Here is a 16533-nt window from a genome sequence, read left to right as displayed (position 1 = left end):
TCTATCAACTTTTCTGTACTCGACTGAAGAAGCCTACTGTGTAGGCGAAACGTTTTGAAATAAAGATACCTAACTGTTGCATATGTGTCTTATCTAACAACTGAAGAATAAGTCTTCTGAATACCTTCCAATTACCCCCCCCCCCCCGTGCCATGTGTATTTTCCAGAAGACAAGATTTACATTGTTACTGGGTTCCATAAGTCCCAATTAGGAAGGATCGTTCTCAAACATCTGAATGCAAGTAACTGAAGGGTTATGAAAATTATTGGGGTCATTCGAGGAATCTTAAAATGGATTTTACAACTTTTGTCGTTTTTAACCGGGAGGGTTTAGCCACTCAGGATAAATGACCCAGTAAAGTCTGTGCGTCCTTGGCTGGAACAATACCCAGATATAGGAGTGAGACATATATGTGTGTGTGTAGCTGTTTGGTATCTTCACTTTTGAAACGAACCATACCCCCGGCCGGGATTGAACCCGCGGTCATGAGACTCTATGACCGCGGGTTCAATCCCGGCCGGGGGAATGGTTTGTTTGCAATCGTGTCATTACGATTTCTTGAGTCTTTTGAAACGTTTATTGCTGTTGAAACGTTTCGCCTACACAGTAGGCTTCTTCAGTCACCTACAGAAGAAGCAGGTGTAGTAGCAAAGTAAACATGATATAATTAGTCCATCAACCGGTCAGTCCCTCAGGCACTGACCACCTCAGTATATAAACTTACTTAACCTGCACTTAGGAGACTGAAACTTATAGCGATGTTTCGGTCCGACTAAGGCCGTTAACCAGTCTCCAAAGTACTGCTAATTCGCGGACTGTCGTCCTTATATCCGCTGGGGTTCTTTAATCTTGTCTTTCCCTAATATAAAATGACCCACAACAGCAGACTAACACCCAGGTACCTACTTACTGTCTGACTTTTTTGGGTTATCCTAGGTTCTCTACACATATGCTGCTATGTATGATAATTCTATGTAACTGTATTTGTGTATACCTGAATAAACTTACTTACTTACTTAGGTGAACATGGACAGCAGGTGCAAGGAAACATGCTGAGCGTTTTACTCGTGCCGGGGAGCGATCCTCGGTACCTCCAAACAATTCCATCATTGGCTACATATAGTAAATAACGGCCATATATTTCCGGGGTATATTTTAAAAAGTGCCATTATAGAGAATTATACGACATAAAATTAAGGTTTTGCTGGTAGTTTGGTTAGTAATGAACGCGATCAAGTGTTTATTTCACGGGATGACGAACGCGGCTGCCCAGCTGATGACAGTGCATAAGACACAGCATCAGTGCTAATATTCGTCTTTTTTCTCCTTTACGGTCACATTGAGTCCCCCACAAGACAACACTTTCAAGAAAACTACTTCCCGGGCACAGAAGAAGAGGCAGGGACCAGCAGAAGCACCTTCAGAAGGCACAACACGTCTGTAGCAGAGACAACAGCAGTGCAGTGCAAGAGACGTCTTTGCAACACCGTGGTAAAGAAGACGAGAAATGCAGCAGTAGATTGTCATCTTATAGTATCATGACGACTCCGGCTCTCCACGATGAGCTCTGTGAGTTGTTTGTGCGTTTTAAGCACAATTCAGTATGTTTCCATTCTGAAGGTGGGGCTCCCTGTACAGTGATGGGGATATTGGTCAAAAAACATTATAAGCTAGTAAGTAATTAAGTTTATTTAGGTGCAGGTACACATAAATACAATTATCATACATAGTGTAAGTTACCTAGGATAACCCCCAAAAAAGTCAAAGGGATTTATTCCTATTAGAATCCTTGTAATGACCTAACTAGAGCTTTTGGTCAAGTGGCCGAGGTCTTCCATTGGCCTCCCAGTCCACCATGTTAAAAATTAAAGCTCGCATCATCTTTTTTTCATAAATGCAATGTTTGTGGCACCCATTACAGTGAACTTAATTGTAGTCAGTTCAAAGTTCTGGTCTCATCTTTGCTGTTGACTGTATTTTACAGATTCCTATTCTTTAGGGTCCTGTCATACCTTTACTCGAAACTATGTACAGAATCTGCTTCCACTATTTCCTTATCCAGATTATTCTACTTTCTAAGTACAGTGGACCCCCGCTTTACGATCAGCTCCCAATGCGACCAATTATGTAAGTGTATTTATGTAAGTGCATTTGTATGTGTATGTTTGGGGGTCTGAAATGGACTAATCTAATTCACAATATTCCTTATGGGAACAAATTCGGTCAGTACTGCCACCTGAACATACTTCTGGAATGAAATAATATCGTAAACCGGGGGTCCACTGTACTCTGAATCTCAAGAATCTTAAGTAAATTTATTTATGTATACTTGCACTCAAGTACAGTTACACAAATTTTGAGTGATAACAACTGCCTTACACTATGATGTGTAAATTAATTAGGATAACCCAATAAAGTCAGATGAAGTGACTTATTTCCATCAGGGTCCTTGTAATATCTTAATGTTACCAGCCTAACTATTAGTTACCATAGAAATCAGTCATTATTATAACCACACAAATAAATCAGTTGCTTGAAATCAGTTACAATAAAAAAGAGATACAAAGGGCTAAGAGGAAACCGAGTAGTTTATGTGAATATTAAATAAAGAAAATCAGCTTAATGTAATAGGTATATAAATGTTAACTATACAAGAAATCACTTTCCTTTCTTTCTGCATTTTCATTCATCAGGAGCCTTTTAGCTCTCTTCCTGAACTGGTGTATGCTAAGAGTCATGTGATTGTTTTTAGCTTCCATATTTCCTTGTCTTTGGTCATTTTATATAACATAACAAATTTGTTTAGCTCATTAGAAAAAAGTTTTAATTTTAATTTCCATATCTCTTTCTTATCAATGCCTCTTTATTTTATACTTTTATTATCATGTCAGTTCTGGTTCTCTGATCTTCAAATGCAGTAAATGCAGATGTTGCAGGTGTATGGTATAGGAGATAAGTTACTGAAAGCAGTGAAGAGTTTTTACGAGGATAATGAGGCTCCAGTTTGAGTATATAGGAAAGAGGGAGATTATTTCCCAGTAAATGTAGGCCTTAGACAAGGATGTGTGATGCCACCATGGTTGTTCAATATATTTTTAGATGGGGTTGTAAGAGAAATGAATGTGAGGATCTTGGCAAGAGGTGTGGGGTTAAAAGATAAAGAATCAAGCACAAAGTGGGAGTTGTCACAGTTGCTTTTTGCTGATGACACTGTGCTCTTGGGAGATTCTGAAGAGAAGTTGCAGAGGTTGGTGGATGAATTTGGTAGGGTATGTAAAAGAAGAAAATTAAAAGTGAATATAGGAAAGAGTAAGGTTATGAGGATAACAAAAAGATTGGATATCAGATTGGAGGGAGAGAGTATGGAGGAGGTGAATATATTCAGATATTTGGGAGTGGACATGCCAGCAGATGGGTCTATGAAAGATGAGGTGAATCATAGAATTGATGAGGGGAAAAGGGTGAGCAGTGCACTTAGGAGTCTGTGGAGACAAAGAACTTTGTCCTTGGAAGCAAAGAGGGGAATGTATGAGAGTATAGTTTTACTAACGCTTTTATGTGGGCGTGAAGCATGGTTGATGAATGTTGCAGCGAGGAGAAGGCTGGGGGCAATGGAGCTGTCATGTCTGAGGGCAATTGTGGTGTGAATATAATGCAGAGAATTCGTAGTTTGGAAGTTAGGAGGAGGTGCGGGATTCCCAAAACTGTTGTCCAGAGGGCTGAGGAAGGGTTGTTGAGGTGGTTTGGACATGTAGAGAGAATGGAATGAAACAGAATGACTTCAAGAGTGTATAAATCTGTAGTGGAGGGAAGGTGGGATAGGGGTCGGCCTAGAAAAGGTTGGAGGGAGGGGGTAAAGGAGGTTTTCTGTGCGAGGGGCTTGGACTTCCAGCAAGCATGCATGGGTGTATTTGATAGGAGTGAATGGAGACAAATGGTTTTTAATACTTGATGTGCTGTTGGAGTGTGAGCAAAGTAACATTTATGAAGGGATTCAGGGAAACCGGCAGGCCGGACTTGAGTCCTGGAGATGGGAAGTACAGTGTCTGCACTCTGAAGGAGGGGTGTTAATGTTGCAATTTTATAACTGTAGTGTAAAGCACCCCTCTGGCAAGACAGTGATGGAGTGAATGATGATGCAAGTTTTTCTTTTTTGGGCCACTCTGCTTGGTGGGAATCGGCCGATGTGTTAATAAAAAAAAAAAAAATAACCTTTATCTCTCCTCATAGTTGGAAAAACTGATTTTTGGGGGGATTTTTATGATGATGTATGGACTCCACACACTGCATGTAAGGCTCTTTTAAATGTGTGGCACCCTTCAGGGAAAGAGCTTTTGATCTAAGGCCTTTGAGCTACTCTCCCTCTCCATGGATCAGATCTGATTACCTTCCATTCTCGAAGGTGTTGTATAACCCCTAAACATTTAGTGTCTCCCCTCATGTGGGGAGACACTAAATGTTTAGGGTGCCCCACTAAATTGTGGGGCACCCTGTGCAGTATGTGGCACCTTGTGCTGTATAAGGCATCTTTTGCAGAATGTGGCATCTTTTGCATCCTGTACCACCCTTTACATTGTGTGTAGTATTCTTGACACTTTGTGATATTCTTTGCAGTATGTGATTCTTTGCAGTATGTGATATTCTTTGCAGTTTGTGATATTCTTTGCAGTTTGTGATATTCTTTGCAGTTTGTGATATTCTTTGCAGTATGTAATATTCTTTGCATTGTGTGGCACCCTGAGTAGTTTATGGCACCCTGTGAAGTATGTGTGTGTGTGGGGGGGGGAGGTGCCTTTTACAGTGGTTAGCACCCTGTAGAGTGTGGAACCTCATGCAGTGTGGCAACAGTGCAATATGTGTGGCACCTTTCCAGCTCTTAATCTTTTTTTTTTTTAGATACTTATTGTGCTGTAATGTATATGCATATTTTAAACACATTTGAAAGTAATTTAGTAAAGATACACTCAAAGCCTAGAGAACGAATGGATTTGTAAGTTAAAAACAGAGTAGGGGAGTTAGTAGATGGGGAGATGGAGGTTTTGGGTAGATGGCGAAAATATTTTGAGGAACTTTTAAATGTCGACGAAGAAAGGGAAGCGGTAATTTCATGCACTGGCCAGGGAGGTATACCATCTTTTAGGAGAAGAAGAAGAGGATGCGAGTGTGGGGGAGGTGCGTGAGGCATTACGTAGAATGAAAAGGGGTAAAGCAGCTGGAACTAACGGGATCATGACAGAAATGTTAAAAGCAGGGGGGGGGATATAGTGTTAGAGTGGTTGGTATTTTTGTTTAATAAATGTATGAAAGAGGGGAAGGTACCTAGGGATTGGCAGAGAGCATGTATAGTCCCTTTATATAAAGGGAAGGGGGACAAAAGAGATTGTAAAAGTTTTAGAGAAATAAGTTTACTGAGTATACCAGGAAAAGTGTACAGTAGGGTTATAATTGAAAGAATTAGAGGTAAGACAGAATGTAGGATTGTGGATGAGCAAGAAGGTTTCAGAGTGGGTAGGGGATGTGTAGATCAAGTGTTTACATTGAAGCATATATGTGAGCAGTATTTAGATAAAGGTAGGGAAGTTTTTATTGCATTTATGGATTTAGAAAAGGCATATGATAGAGTGGATAGGAGAGCAATGTGGCAGATGTTGCAAATATATGGAATAGGTGGTAAGTTACTAAATGCTGTTAAAAGTTTTTATGAGGATAGTGAGGCTCAGGTTAGGGTGTGTAGAAGAGAGGGAGACTACTTCCCAGTAAAAGTAGGTCTTAGACAGGGATGTGTAATGTCACCATGGTTGTTTAATATATTTATAGATGGGGTTGTAAAAGAAGTAAATGCTAGGGTGTTTTGGAGAGGGGTGGGATTAAATTATGGGGAATTAAATACAAAATGGGACCAACAACTTGCAATGTCATCACCAACTTCCAAGACCATAATGACCAACAGCAGCTATCTGACGCTGTTGTAGTTAACAGCAAACATCTCCCACCCACAGTCGCCCAAGAAACCTGCATGGAGACCACCCTACAGCTTATCAAGGACCACCTTCGCCTTAACATACGTAGTGATGACCTAAAGGATTGCAAACTGATGGGCTACCAAGCGGGTAAAAAAACAGTGCTGTTAAAATTCCAAACTAGCCTACAAAGAAACAACCTACTAAAAACATCTATTTCTATGAAAAGTGATGTTTACGTCAGTGAGTGCCTTACCAAAACGAGACAAAACTCCTTTATCGGCTAAGAAAATTACGCTATGCCCAAAAAATCCACCAGTGCTTTGTGAGGGACAGAAAAATCGCAGTTAGGAAACAGCCCACTGGGAAGAGATACTTCATCTCTACAGAACATGACCTTAAAACATTCTTAAGTGAGGCTGGACTAACAGAATCAGAGTAAAGTGCAGATAATACCCACAGTCCATCGTTAGTGTTATATTGTCATAAATTTGTGCACCCCCTAAAATTCTAATACCCCAACTACTTTTAATTATCATTGTTGTATTCAACGACCATTCTACCTTATGGTCTTAATTGTGATTAATATCTACAGAATCTATCTCCTTTTTTAACATCTTACCACATCACTGTTATATCTTATTTTATATTAAACTAACCATAACTTGTCCTCAATAATTCTACCTCACTTTAAGAAATACTCAATTGCCCAATTTTATTCTATAATCCCTATTATTGCCCAATTTTACTTTAAACTATATTGACCAAACTTATTTTATACTTTTTTTATTGCCCATTTTTATTCTATACTTTTTTAAACTAGTATTTTCAGCTACAACTTTTATATTATCCTGTCTACCATCTTACTAACGTATTATAACCAAGTCATTGCCATTTTTATTTTTATTATTTTTTTTATTATTCTTTTGCTACCTTAACTTGTGTATTTTATCTTGTCAATTTAAATCTAGTTATACTCTAGTTCTTGTAAACAACTTGTATAAAACCTTAGTGCAATTAAAATTGAGAGTCTTATACCTTTTTTACATTATTAGATTAAACTCAATTGTACTATAGCTCATTCTAGCTCAATACATAACCAATACCAAATTCATTATATTAGACCATAGTGCAATTACTAGTGAGAGTCTGGTGCTATTTTTAATTTGTATTTTTATATTATTAGATTAAACCTAGTTGTACTATAGCTCATTCTAGCTCATACCAAATTCCATACCAAACATAGACTACACAAAAGTCATTATATTAGACCTTAGTGCAATTACAAGTGAGAATCTTGTGCTATTTTTAATTTGAATTTTTATATTATTAGTTTATACCTAGTTGTACTTTAGCTCATTCCAGCACAACACATAGACAACATCAACTTCATTATGTGTAATAGTGACTATACTCTATATGCCCAAAATACTCTAGCTATATACTTGTCCAAACTTCCCACCACTACAGATATCAGTACTAGAACTCAACACACAACTCAGGATATAAATAACCATAATTTAAACCTAGAAGATGATTGATCACATTGACCGTGATCTAAACCTCCATAATCTGACACCCAATCAAAACCTATTATAAAGTAACTGCCTTTATTACACAGCATCACAAGCCAGCACTATCCTAAACAATGCTAAAAGTCTATCAATACTTAACTACAACATCAGGTCCTTAAGTAAACACTATGATGACCTCCTGGCACTCCTTGAATCACTAAAGACACCCTTCTCCTGCATTATTCTTACTGAGACCTGGCTTAAGCAGGACACAATAGATATCTACCCTCTACCAGGATACACAGCAATTCACAACTGCAGACCATACCAAGTTGGGGTGGTATTGCAATCTATTACTCTAACCAATTATCTTGTATTAGCACCATTTGCTTTAGTGATGAATATGGGGAATACATTTTTGCTAATTTTACTGTAAAAAACTTTAAGACACCTAAAACAGTTGGTGCCATTTACCGGATACCCCACACAAACATCCCAAATTTCACTGAGAAATTAAAGGCACTAATAACAAACAGACAAATGAATAAGCACCACCTTCTCTTAGCTGGAGACTTCAACATCAACCTTGGCCTACTAGATGATCAGCCTGTAACTGATTTCATCAACAATATGAACAACACACTTCTCATACCAACAATAATTAAACCAAGCAGGCTCACTTAGACAAGTGCAACCATAATAGGCCACATATGGACCAATATACTAGCCCCCCTTAAATCAGGGATAATCACAGATAGCACTACAGACCGCTACCCTACCTTCCTCTTGACAAACAAGTAAACCACCACTTGAATACAACGAAGTCTCATTTAGACTCCATGACGAGGCCTCAATAAGGAAGTTCACAGCTTACCTAGAGACTGTTGACTGGCCTACAGAATTCTCCAAGGCCAATGGTATTGATGACTGGACAGACATTTTTCTTAACAAATTACAACAAACGTTGTCCTATAAAAACAAAACGGATCACAAACAAACGGCTTGGTTGCCCATGGCTAACCAGCACCATTCTGAAATCCATTGATAAGAAACACCAATATGAAAAGCAATATAGACAGGGCTTAATACACAAAGATATTCTTAAACACTATTCATCAGTTCTCACCAAAGTAATAAAGAAAGCCAAACAACTATACTACTCCAGTAGATTCACAGACACAAGAGGAGATATAAAAAAGACCTGGAAAACACACTCAGATTCTAGGGACCCACAAACTGAAAAAAACAAGAATATTGTCCTAACTAAACCTAATGAAACACCACTGCATCCCACTGACACAGCTAACAAGCTAAACGACTTCTTCTCAGCCATAGGATCTAATCTTGCCAATAAAATCCCACGTACCAATGCCCATGCAGGGGACTACCTAGATGGGAATTTCCCAAATTCCTTCTATCTTGCACCTACTGAGCCCACGGAACTCACCGAGATTATAAAGTCACTTACAAATAGCTCAGGGAATCTGTCTCGTGTCCCACCATTATTGTACAAGCGAGCGGCCCATGTCCTTTCGCATGCTATTTCATTACTTTTTAACAAGTCACTAGAAACTAGCATCTTCCCGAAACTACTTAAGACGGCAAGGGTTACACCAATACATAAAGGTGGTGACCCTACAGATTTAAAGAACTATAGGCCAATATCAAACTTACCATTGCTATCCAAAATCTTTGAGAAACTCGTGCACAGGAGACTATATTCATTTATAACGGCACAAAACATGCTCAACCCCTGCCAATTTGGATTCAGGAAAAATAAAAGCACTAATGATGCAATCATAAAAATGCTAGATCTGCTTTACACAGCATTGGAAAATAAGGAATATCCACTAGGAATTTTTATTGACCTAAGAAAAGCTTTTGACACAGTAGACCACGGCATACTACTCCACAAACTTGACCATTATGGTATAAGAGGCTATGCGCTTGCATATTTCAAATCTTACCTTACTAATAGGTATCAATATGTCACCATTAAAGACACAGCATCAGCAACACGGCCACTTGATACTGGAGTTCCGCAGGGAAGTGTCCTTGGTCCCCTGCTCTTCCTCATATACATCAAAAAATGATCTTCCAAACGTATCCCAACACCTGAAACCCATTCTCTTTGCTGACGACACGACTTATGTCATCTCTCACCCTAATCTTGCCACCCTCAACACCATTGTTAACGAGGAGCTGATCAAAATATCGACTTGGATGACAGCCAATAAACTTATGCTTAACACTGACAAAACCTACTATATTATGTTTGGTAGCAGAGCAAGAGTTGCGCAAATTAACATTAAGATCAACAACACTCCAATTACCAGACATAATGAGGGCAAATTCCTAGGCCTATACCTTGACAACAACCTGAATTTCAGCACCCATATCCAACACATAACCAAAAAAGTATCCAAAACGGTTGGGATCCTTTCCAAGATACGATACTACGTGCCGCAAAATGCCCTTCTCACACTATACCACTCCCTTATTTATCCATACCTCACCTTTGCTATTTGTGCTTGGGGATCAACTGCAGCAACACACCTAAAGCCAATAATAACCCAACAGAAAGCTGCAGTAAGAATATTCACTAAATCCCATCCCTGGCAACACCCCCCCCCACTCTTCATAGATCTAAACTTACTCCCTGTTCAGTACATCCACACTTACTACTGTGCAATCTACATCTACCTTAAATTCCAATATTAACCTTGACCTGAAACGCTTTCTTGATAGTTGTGACAGAACCCACAGGCATAACACCAGACACAAACATCTCTATGACATTCCCCGTGTCCGACTAAACCTTTACAAAAATTCAATGTATATCAAAGGCCCTAAAATTTGGAACACCCTCCCTGAAAACTCTAGAACTGCAGACACATTCATCACCTTCAAAACTACCATTAGAAAACATCTTATCTCCCTGATACACCCCGTCAACTAACTATACGAATACCACCTGGTTGTTCACACTTACACTCACTCACCCATTTGTCCATAAACAGAAATATTAATCTCAATCTTAAAATAATGAATCCAAACTAGTCATAAGTTGGCCTGTGATACTCCAATACTGAAACTATGTACTATGCCAAAACAAAAGCATTCACATTGCTAAACTCACAAACTAGTATTTAGTCACTTAGCCATAATACCAACTTACCTCATAATTTGTAATATTTTAAAATTAAGAATTAAACTAAGTCTGCCCGAAATGCCTAGCCATGCTAGGTGTTTTAGTGATACACTCTGTAATTATTATTTTACTACATGTAAACCACACAATAACCAAATTCTGTATACTCAGCATTGTAATCCTTATAGAGAATAAACTTTGAATTGAATTGAATTTGAATTGAATTGAATTGAATTGATGATAATGTGCTTATGGGAGATTCTAAGGAAAAATTGCAAAGGTTAGTGGATGAGTTTGGGAGTGTGTGTAAAGGTAGAGAGTTGAAAGTGAACATAGAAAAGAGTAAGGTGATGAGGGTATCAAATGATTTAGATAATTGCCGAAGTAATTCGCAGCCATCTTGACAGGCACAGATTGATTAATGAATCTCAACACGGTTTTACGAAGGGGCTTTCCTGTCTTAAGAATTTACTAACTTTTTTCACTAAGGTGTTTGAGGAGGTAGATCATGGTAATGAATATGATATTGTGTATATGGACTTCAGTAAGGCTTTCGATAGAGTTCCACACCAGAGGCTATTGAGGAAACCTAAGGCACATGCAATAGGAGGAGAAATTTTTTCCTGGGAAGAGGCATGGCTGACAAATACACAGCAGAGAGTTTGCATAAATGGGGAGAAATCAGAATGGGGGCACGTCACAAGCGGTGGGCCCGTTGTTATTCACAATTTACATAAATGACAGATGAGAGAATAAATAGTGACATAAGCAAATTTGCTGATGACACCAAAATAGGCCTTCCAATTCATTCTAATGAGGACACTAGAGCACTCCAGGATGATTTGAATAGACTGATGCAATGGTCGGAGAAGTGGCAGATGCAGTTTAATATTGACAAATGCAAAGTTCTAAATGTTGGACAGTTAACCCCTTGACTGTCGCAACCCTCAATCCAGAGGTGTCTCCTGGTGTTGCAAAATTTAAAAAAAAAAAAAAATTTCTTATGAAATGATAGAGAATCTTTTCCCGATTGTAAAGACACTAAAAAAACGAAATTTGATGGAAAACTGACGGAATTACGCTCTCGCGAAGTTAGCGACCTCGGTGATATTTACAAATCGGTGATTTCGCCCACTTTGAGCCCTATTTTCAGCTAATTCCATTATTCCAGTCAACCAAACTCATAGCTATTTCTTCAGAACTCCATTTTTTCTATCGATTGAGTACAAGAAACTGCGCATTTACCGATTTCAACTACCCAATAACATGGTCAGAAATTTGCAATTTGGCCAATTTCACGAAAATTAAAAATTATGACAATTTCCAAATAAGGACCAGAATGAACAATGCAGACATTCCTGGCTCTAAAATAACATTTTCTTTGTTCATCAGTCATGTCTCCAGGCCCCTCTGATATTACTCTTGCTTTTTATTTTGAAATTTTATTCAAACAAAAAATAGAAGATTTACTGTTATGCAGACTACTGCAATACTGTAATAATTGTAAAAATTACATCAACCCATTCATGACTGCATATTAGAATGACTATTTGGACATTTATTGGACAATGACATCATTTGTTTACTTTTGAACATCGGCAAAAATCAAACATTTCCCGTACTTTGTGCTCCATTTCCAGGTTCTTTTTATAGTAAAATCAATCAAAATCACCTCTATTTCTATAATATATTTTCCATTCTATCAAATGAGACCAAGAAAACGAGAATACAACCATAAATACTATACGAAAATAGACCACAAAGTCGGCATTTTAAGTAAAAAAAACGGTCGGAGTTTTTTTTTCTCATTATGCACTGCGTGCTCCAGGATTTTTTTTTATATGGTGCACACTGACCACACACACCCATTCTCTCACATGTGGGCCTACCAGCTTTCTCCTGCTTGATTTGAAGCCGCTAGAATTTATGAGTATATATACGTCAAACACGGTACCTCATAAGACGTATATATATGGCTGCGACAGTCAAAGGGTTAAATAACCATGCCACATATAAACTAAATAATAGATATTAATACTACTGATTGCAAAAAGGATTTTGGAATTCTGGTTAGCAGTAATCTAAAACCAAGACAACAGTGCATTAGTGTTCGCAGTAAAGCTAACAGAATTCTTGGCTTCATATCTAGAAGTATAAATAATAGAAGTCCTCAGGTTGTTCTTCAACTCTATATATCCTTGGTTAGGCCCCATTTAGACTATACTTCTCAGTTCTGGTCACCGTATTACAGAATGGATATAAATGCTCTGGAAAACGTACAGAGGAGGATGACAAAGATGATCCCATGTATCAGAAATCTTCCCTATGAGGATAGACTGAGGGCCGTGAATCTGCACTCTCTCGAAAGGCGTAGAATTAGGGGGGATATGTTTGAGGTGTATAAATGGAAAACAGGAATAAATAAAGGGGATGTAAATAGCGTGCTGAAAATTTCCAGCCAAGACAGGACTCGCAGCAATGGTTTCAAGTTGGAAAAATTCAGATTCAGGAAGGATATAGGAAAGCACTGGTTTGGTAATAGAGTTGTGGATGAGTGGAACAAACTTCCGAGTACAGTTATTCAGGCTAAAACGTTGTGTAGTTTTAAAAATAGGTTAGATAAGTACATGAGTGGGTGTGGGTGGGTGCGAGTTGGACCTGACTAACTTGTGCTGCTGGGTCTGGTGCAGTGCTCCATCCTTGAGTGGAGGTGACGAGACTGGGTGGGTCATTGGGCTAATCCAGGGGGGGGGGTCATTGGTCTAATCCGGGGGGGGGGATATGGACCTGCTCCGCATGGGTCACTAGGCCTGTTGCAGTGTTCCTTCTTTCTTATGTTCTTATGTTCTTATAAAGAAAAATTGGATATCAAATTGGGGAGGAGGAGTATGGAAGAAGTGAATGTTTTCAGATACTAGGGAGTTGACGTGTCAGCGGATGGATTTATGAAGGATGAGGTTAATCATAGAATTGATGAGGGAAAAAAGGTGAGTGGTGCGTTGAGGTATATGTGGAGACAAAAAACGTTATCTATGGAGGCAAAGAAGGGAATGTATGAAAGTATAGTAGTACCAACACTCTTATATGGGTGTGAAGCTTGGGTTGTGAATGCAGCAGCGAGGAGGTGGTTGGAGGCAATGGAGATGTCCTGTCTAAGGGCAATGTGTGGTGTAAATATTATGCAGAAAATTCGGAGTGTGGAAATTAGGAGAAGGTGTGGAGTTAATAAAAGTATTAGTCAGAGGGCAGAAGAGGGGTTGTTGAGGTGGTTTGGTCATTTAGAGAGAATGGATCAAAGTAGAATGACATGGAGAGCGTATAAATCTTTAGGGAAAGGAAGGCGGGGTAGGGGTCGTCCTTGAAAAGGTTGGAAGGAAGGGGTAAAGGAGGTTTTGTGGGCGAGGGGCTTGGACTTCCAGCAGGCGTGCATGAGCGTGTTCGATAGGAGTGAATGGAGACGAATGGTATTTGGGACCTGACGATCTGTTGGAGTGTGAGCAGGGTAATATTTAGTGAAGGGATTCAGGGAAACCGTTTTTTTTATATAGTCGGACTTGAGTCTTGGAAATGGGAAGTACGATGCCTGCACTTTAAAGGAGGGGTTCGGGATATTAGCAGTTTGGAGGGATATGTTGTGTATCTTTATACGTAGCATATGCTTCTAAACTGTTGTGTTCTGAGCACCTCTGCAAAAACAGTGAAGTGAGGTGAAAGTGTTGAACGATGATGAAAGTATTTTCTTTTTAGGGATTTTCTTTCTTTTTGGGTCACCCTGCCTCGGTGGGAGACAGCCGACTTGTTAAAAAAAAAAAAAAATACATGTTATGCATTTTGAATGTACAAACTCATTTGTGTTTCACTTTTTAAATGAAGTAGTGCAAAATCAGCTATCAAATACATTCAGTTTGATGAAACTTGTTAGGTCGGCATAGATGAATGGTTAGCACACTGACCTGTGAGTTTTAGGACTCGCTGTAAGTTAGAGCCCCACCAGTACAGTATAGTATTTGCATAATTTTATTTTTAAAAGCATACTTTTAATATTGCATTATATTAAAAAAGTTGAATGAAAGTCACAATTCTGTTGTTGGAACAATTCACAAATAACTATGACTACCATTATTGTTATGACTGGTACTTCTACCACCACCACCAATATTTTTACTACTACAGCTACTACAATTGCCACTGCCACCACCATTTCCTTCTTCATGGCTTGTCTTCTGGTCTTCTCAGTTTTTCTTGCTTTGCTGTAACTTAATATTAATCCAGAATTGACTGAAATGTTATTTAAAGTTTACTCTCTGAGTGTGGTTGTTTCTTAAAATCAATTAATGGTTTAAATGGTCCTTTCTTCTATCAGTGTTGGTAGAGCGTGTGTTTCTTCGAATAGGCTCTGCAGCAACTGATGATGTTTTACAGGAAGAGTTACTTAAATTCCTAGCACCTGTCATCTTGAAATTGGCCTCTCCACATGAACCTGTTCGGAAGAAGGTATGTACTTTATATGCAATGCATTATATTTCTTCTTCCTTGTTTAATGTACTTCAGCTGCTCTGAATACACTAAACTACAATGTACTGTACTGTATAATGTAATCAGTACTTGCTCAATATACGTAATGTGAAATTTACCATGAACCATAAGATAGCTCTTTTATTTATAATATGGTATAGTAATTTTGTATTGCTTGTTTATTTCTAAGGTGATGGAGTTGTTGATACATGTTAACCGTCGAGTTAAAGATCATGAAAGTATCCAGCTGCCAGTGGAATCTCTCTTGGCTCAGTATCAGGATCCAAGCGCTACAGCATTTGTCACTGTAACTGTTTTCGTTTTTATTTGTAATAATGAATTTTGTGATTAGTATATTATGCCCAGTAGAAAATATGTGACTTTCTGTAGATATTTCATGCATAATATTATTCACTTTTTGCGGTATCCAAGTCTTTTAAGGTACAGTCTTAACTACAGCAATCTTTTACAGAAATGTATTAATTTTTTTAATCTTTGTAGAAAATTGGGGAATTTCTTTTATTTTGAGTAATTCTTGGGTCTGACAGTAGACTTGTTCTATAGTATGTCATGTAAGAGCTTGTAGGTTATTGTAGCATTAATTACGATTTGTATTTTATATGCAATACTTACTTTTTTTTTTTTTTTTTTTCCAAGAATTTCTCTATAATCTACATAAAGATGGGATATCCAAGACTGGACCTGAATAAGCAGGTAGAGCTCCTACCCTCCATGCTTAACAGTCTGGAAGGCAAACCCTCTCAGCATCAGGACAGGTAATTGTTTTATCTAGAAGATGATAGAATGCTTACAGAATGTTCATATATACATACTTTGTCATCTGTGTATTTACACTGTGCTTATACTATATAAAACAACATTGTACAGTACTATTAACTAAGATAATTAAATTTTCCTTAGTCTTCTACTATTGATGGTGCCAGTATTTGGTCATATGAAGATTCCTGAAACAGCCGAGAAAACTGCATCATTATTTGGTCTGCGGGAGAGACCAGGAGTTGCTAAGCTCCTGCTTGACTTTATGCTGGATATTTTGCTCCTTCCTTATGGGTCAGTCATTTTGTATTCTGCTTGATTGAGGAGACTTGAATGACACTTATTGTGTATATTTGTCCTTAAGTAAAGGAAAAAAAATTCTAATGAAGGTGCTTACATTCCTTTTGAGAGAAGAAATTATTTCATATTTGAAAGGAACATTAGGTAATAAATGATATAGTTGTTTGGATAAAAGAATTATCAAAGTGAATAGCATTCATAGGTTATGGAAATGTTTATGAGAAACTTACATTGGGAGTGTGTAAGAAGACTTAAGGTTTGATAATTGTGCAGTGACTTGAAATAAAAGTACTGTATATATATTTAAATGTTGGA

At 38.2% G+C, this 16533-nt stretch overlaps 1 protein-coding gene across 1 annotated transcript in view; it reads left to right on the top strand.

Moving 5' to 3' along the window:
- The first annotated feature begins 1288 nt into the window (after positions 1 to 1288).
- The window catches only part of LOC128685961 (proteasome adapter and scaffold protein ECM29), a 136689-nt gene continuing 121444 nt past the window's right edge, over positions 1289 to 16533 (top strand). The window contains exons 1-5 of the mRNA XM_070083283.1: positions 1289 to 1570; positions 14990 to 15120; positions 15332 to 15448; positions 15799 to 15917; positions 16063 to 16212. Coding sequence (XP_069939384.1) covers positions 1540 to 1570; positions 14990 to 15120; positions 15332 to 15448; positions 15799 to 15917; positions 16063 to 16212 — 548 coding nt within the window. The 5' untranslated portion in view covers positions 1289 to 1539. The remainder of the gene's footprint in view (positions 1571 to 14989; positions 15121 to 15331; positions 15449 to 15798; positions 15918 to 16062; positions 16213 to 16533) is intronic.

This window comes from Cherax quadricarinatus, chromosome 9 (genome assembly GCF_038502225.1).
Source record: "Cherax quadricarinatus isolate ZL_2023a chromosome 9, ASM3850222v1, whole genome shotgun sequence".
Taxonomy (NCBI): Eukaryota; Metazoa; Arthropoda; class Malacostraca; order Decapoda; family Parastacidae; genus Cherax; species Cherax quadricarinatus.
The sequence above is the reverse complement of the archived record's forward strand: the minus strand, read 5'-3'. Positions and strand labels throughout refer to the sequence as shown.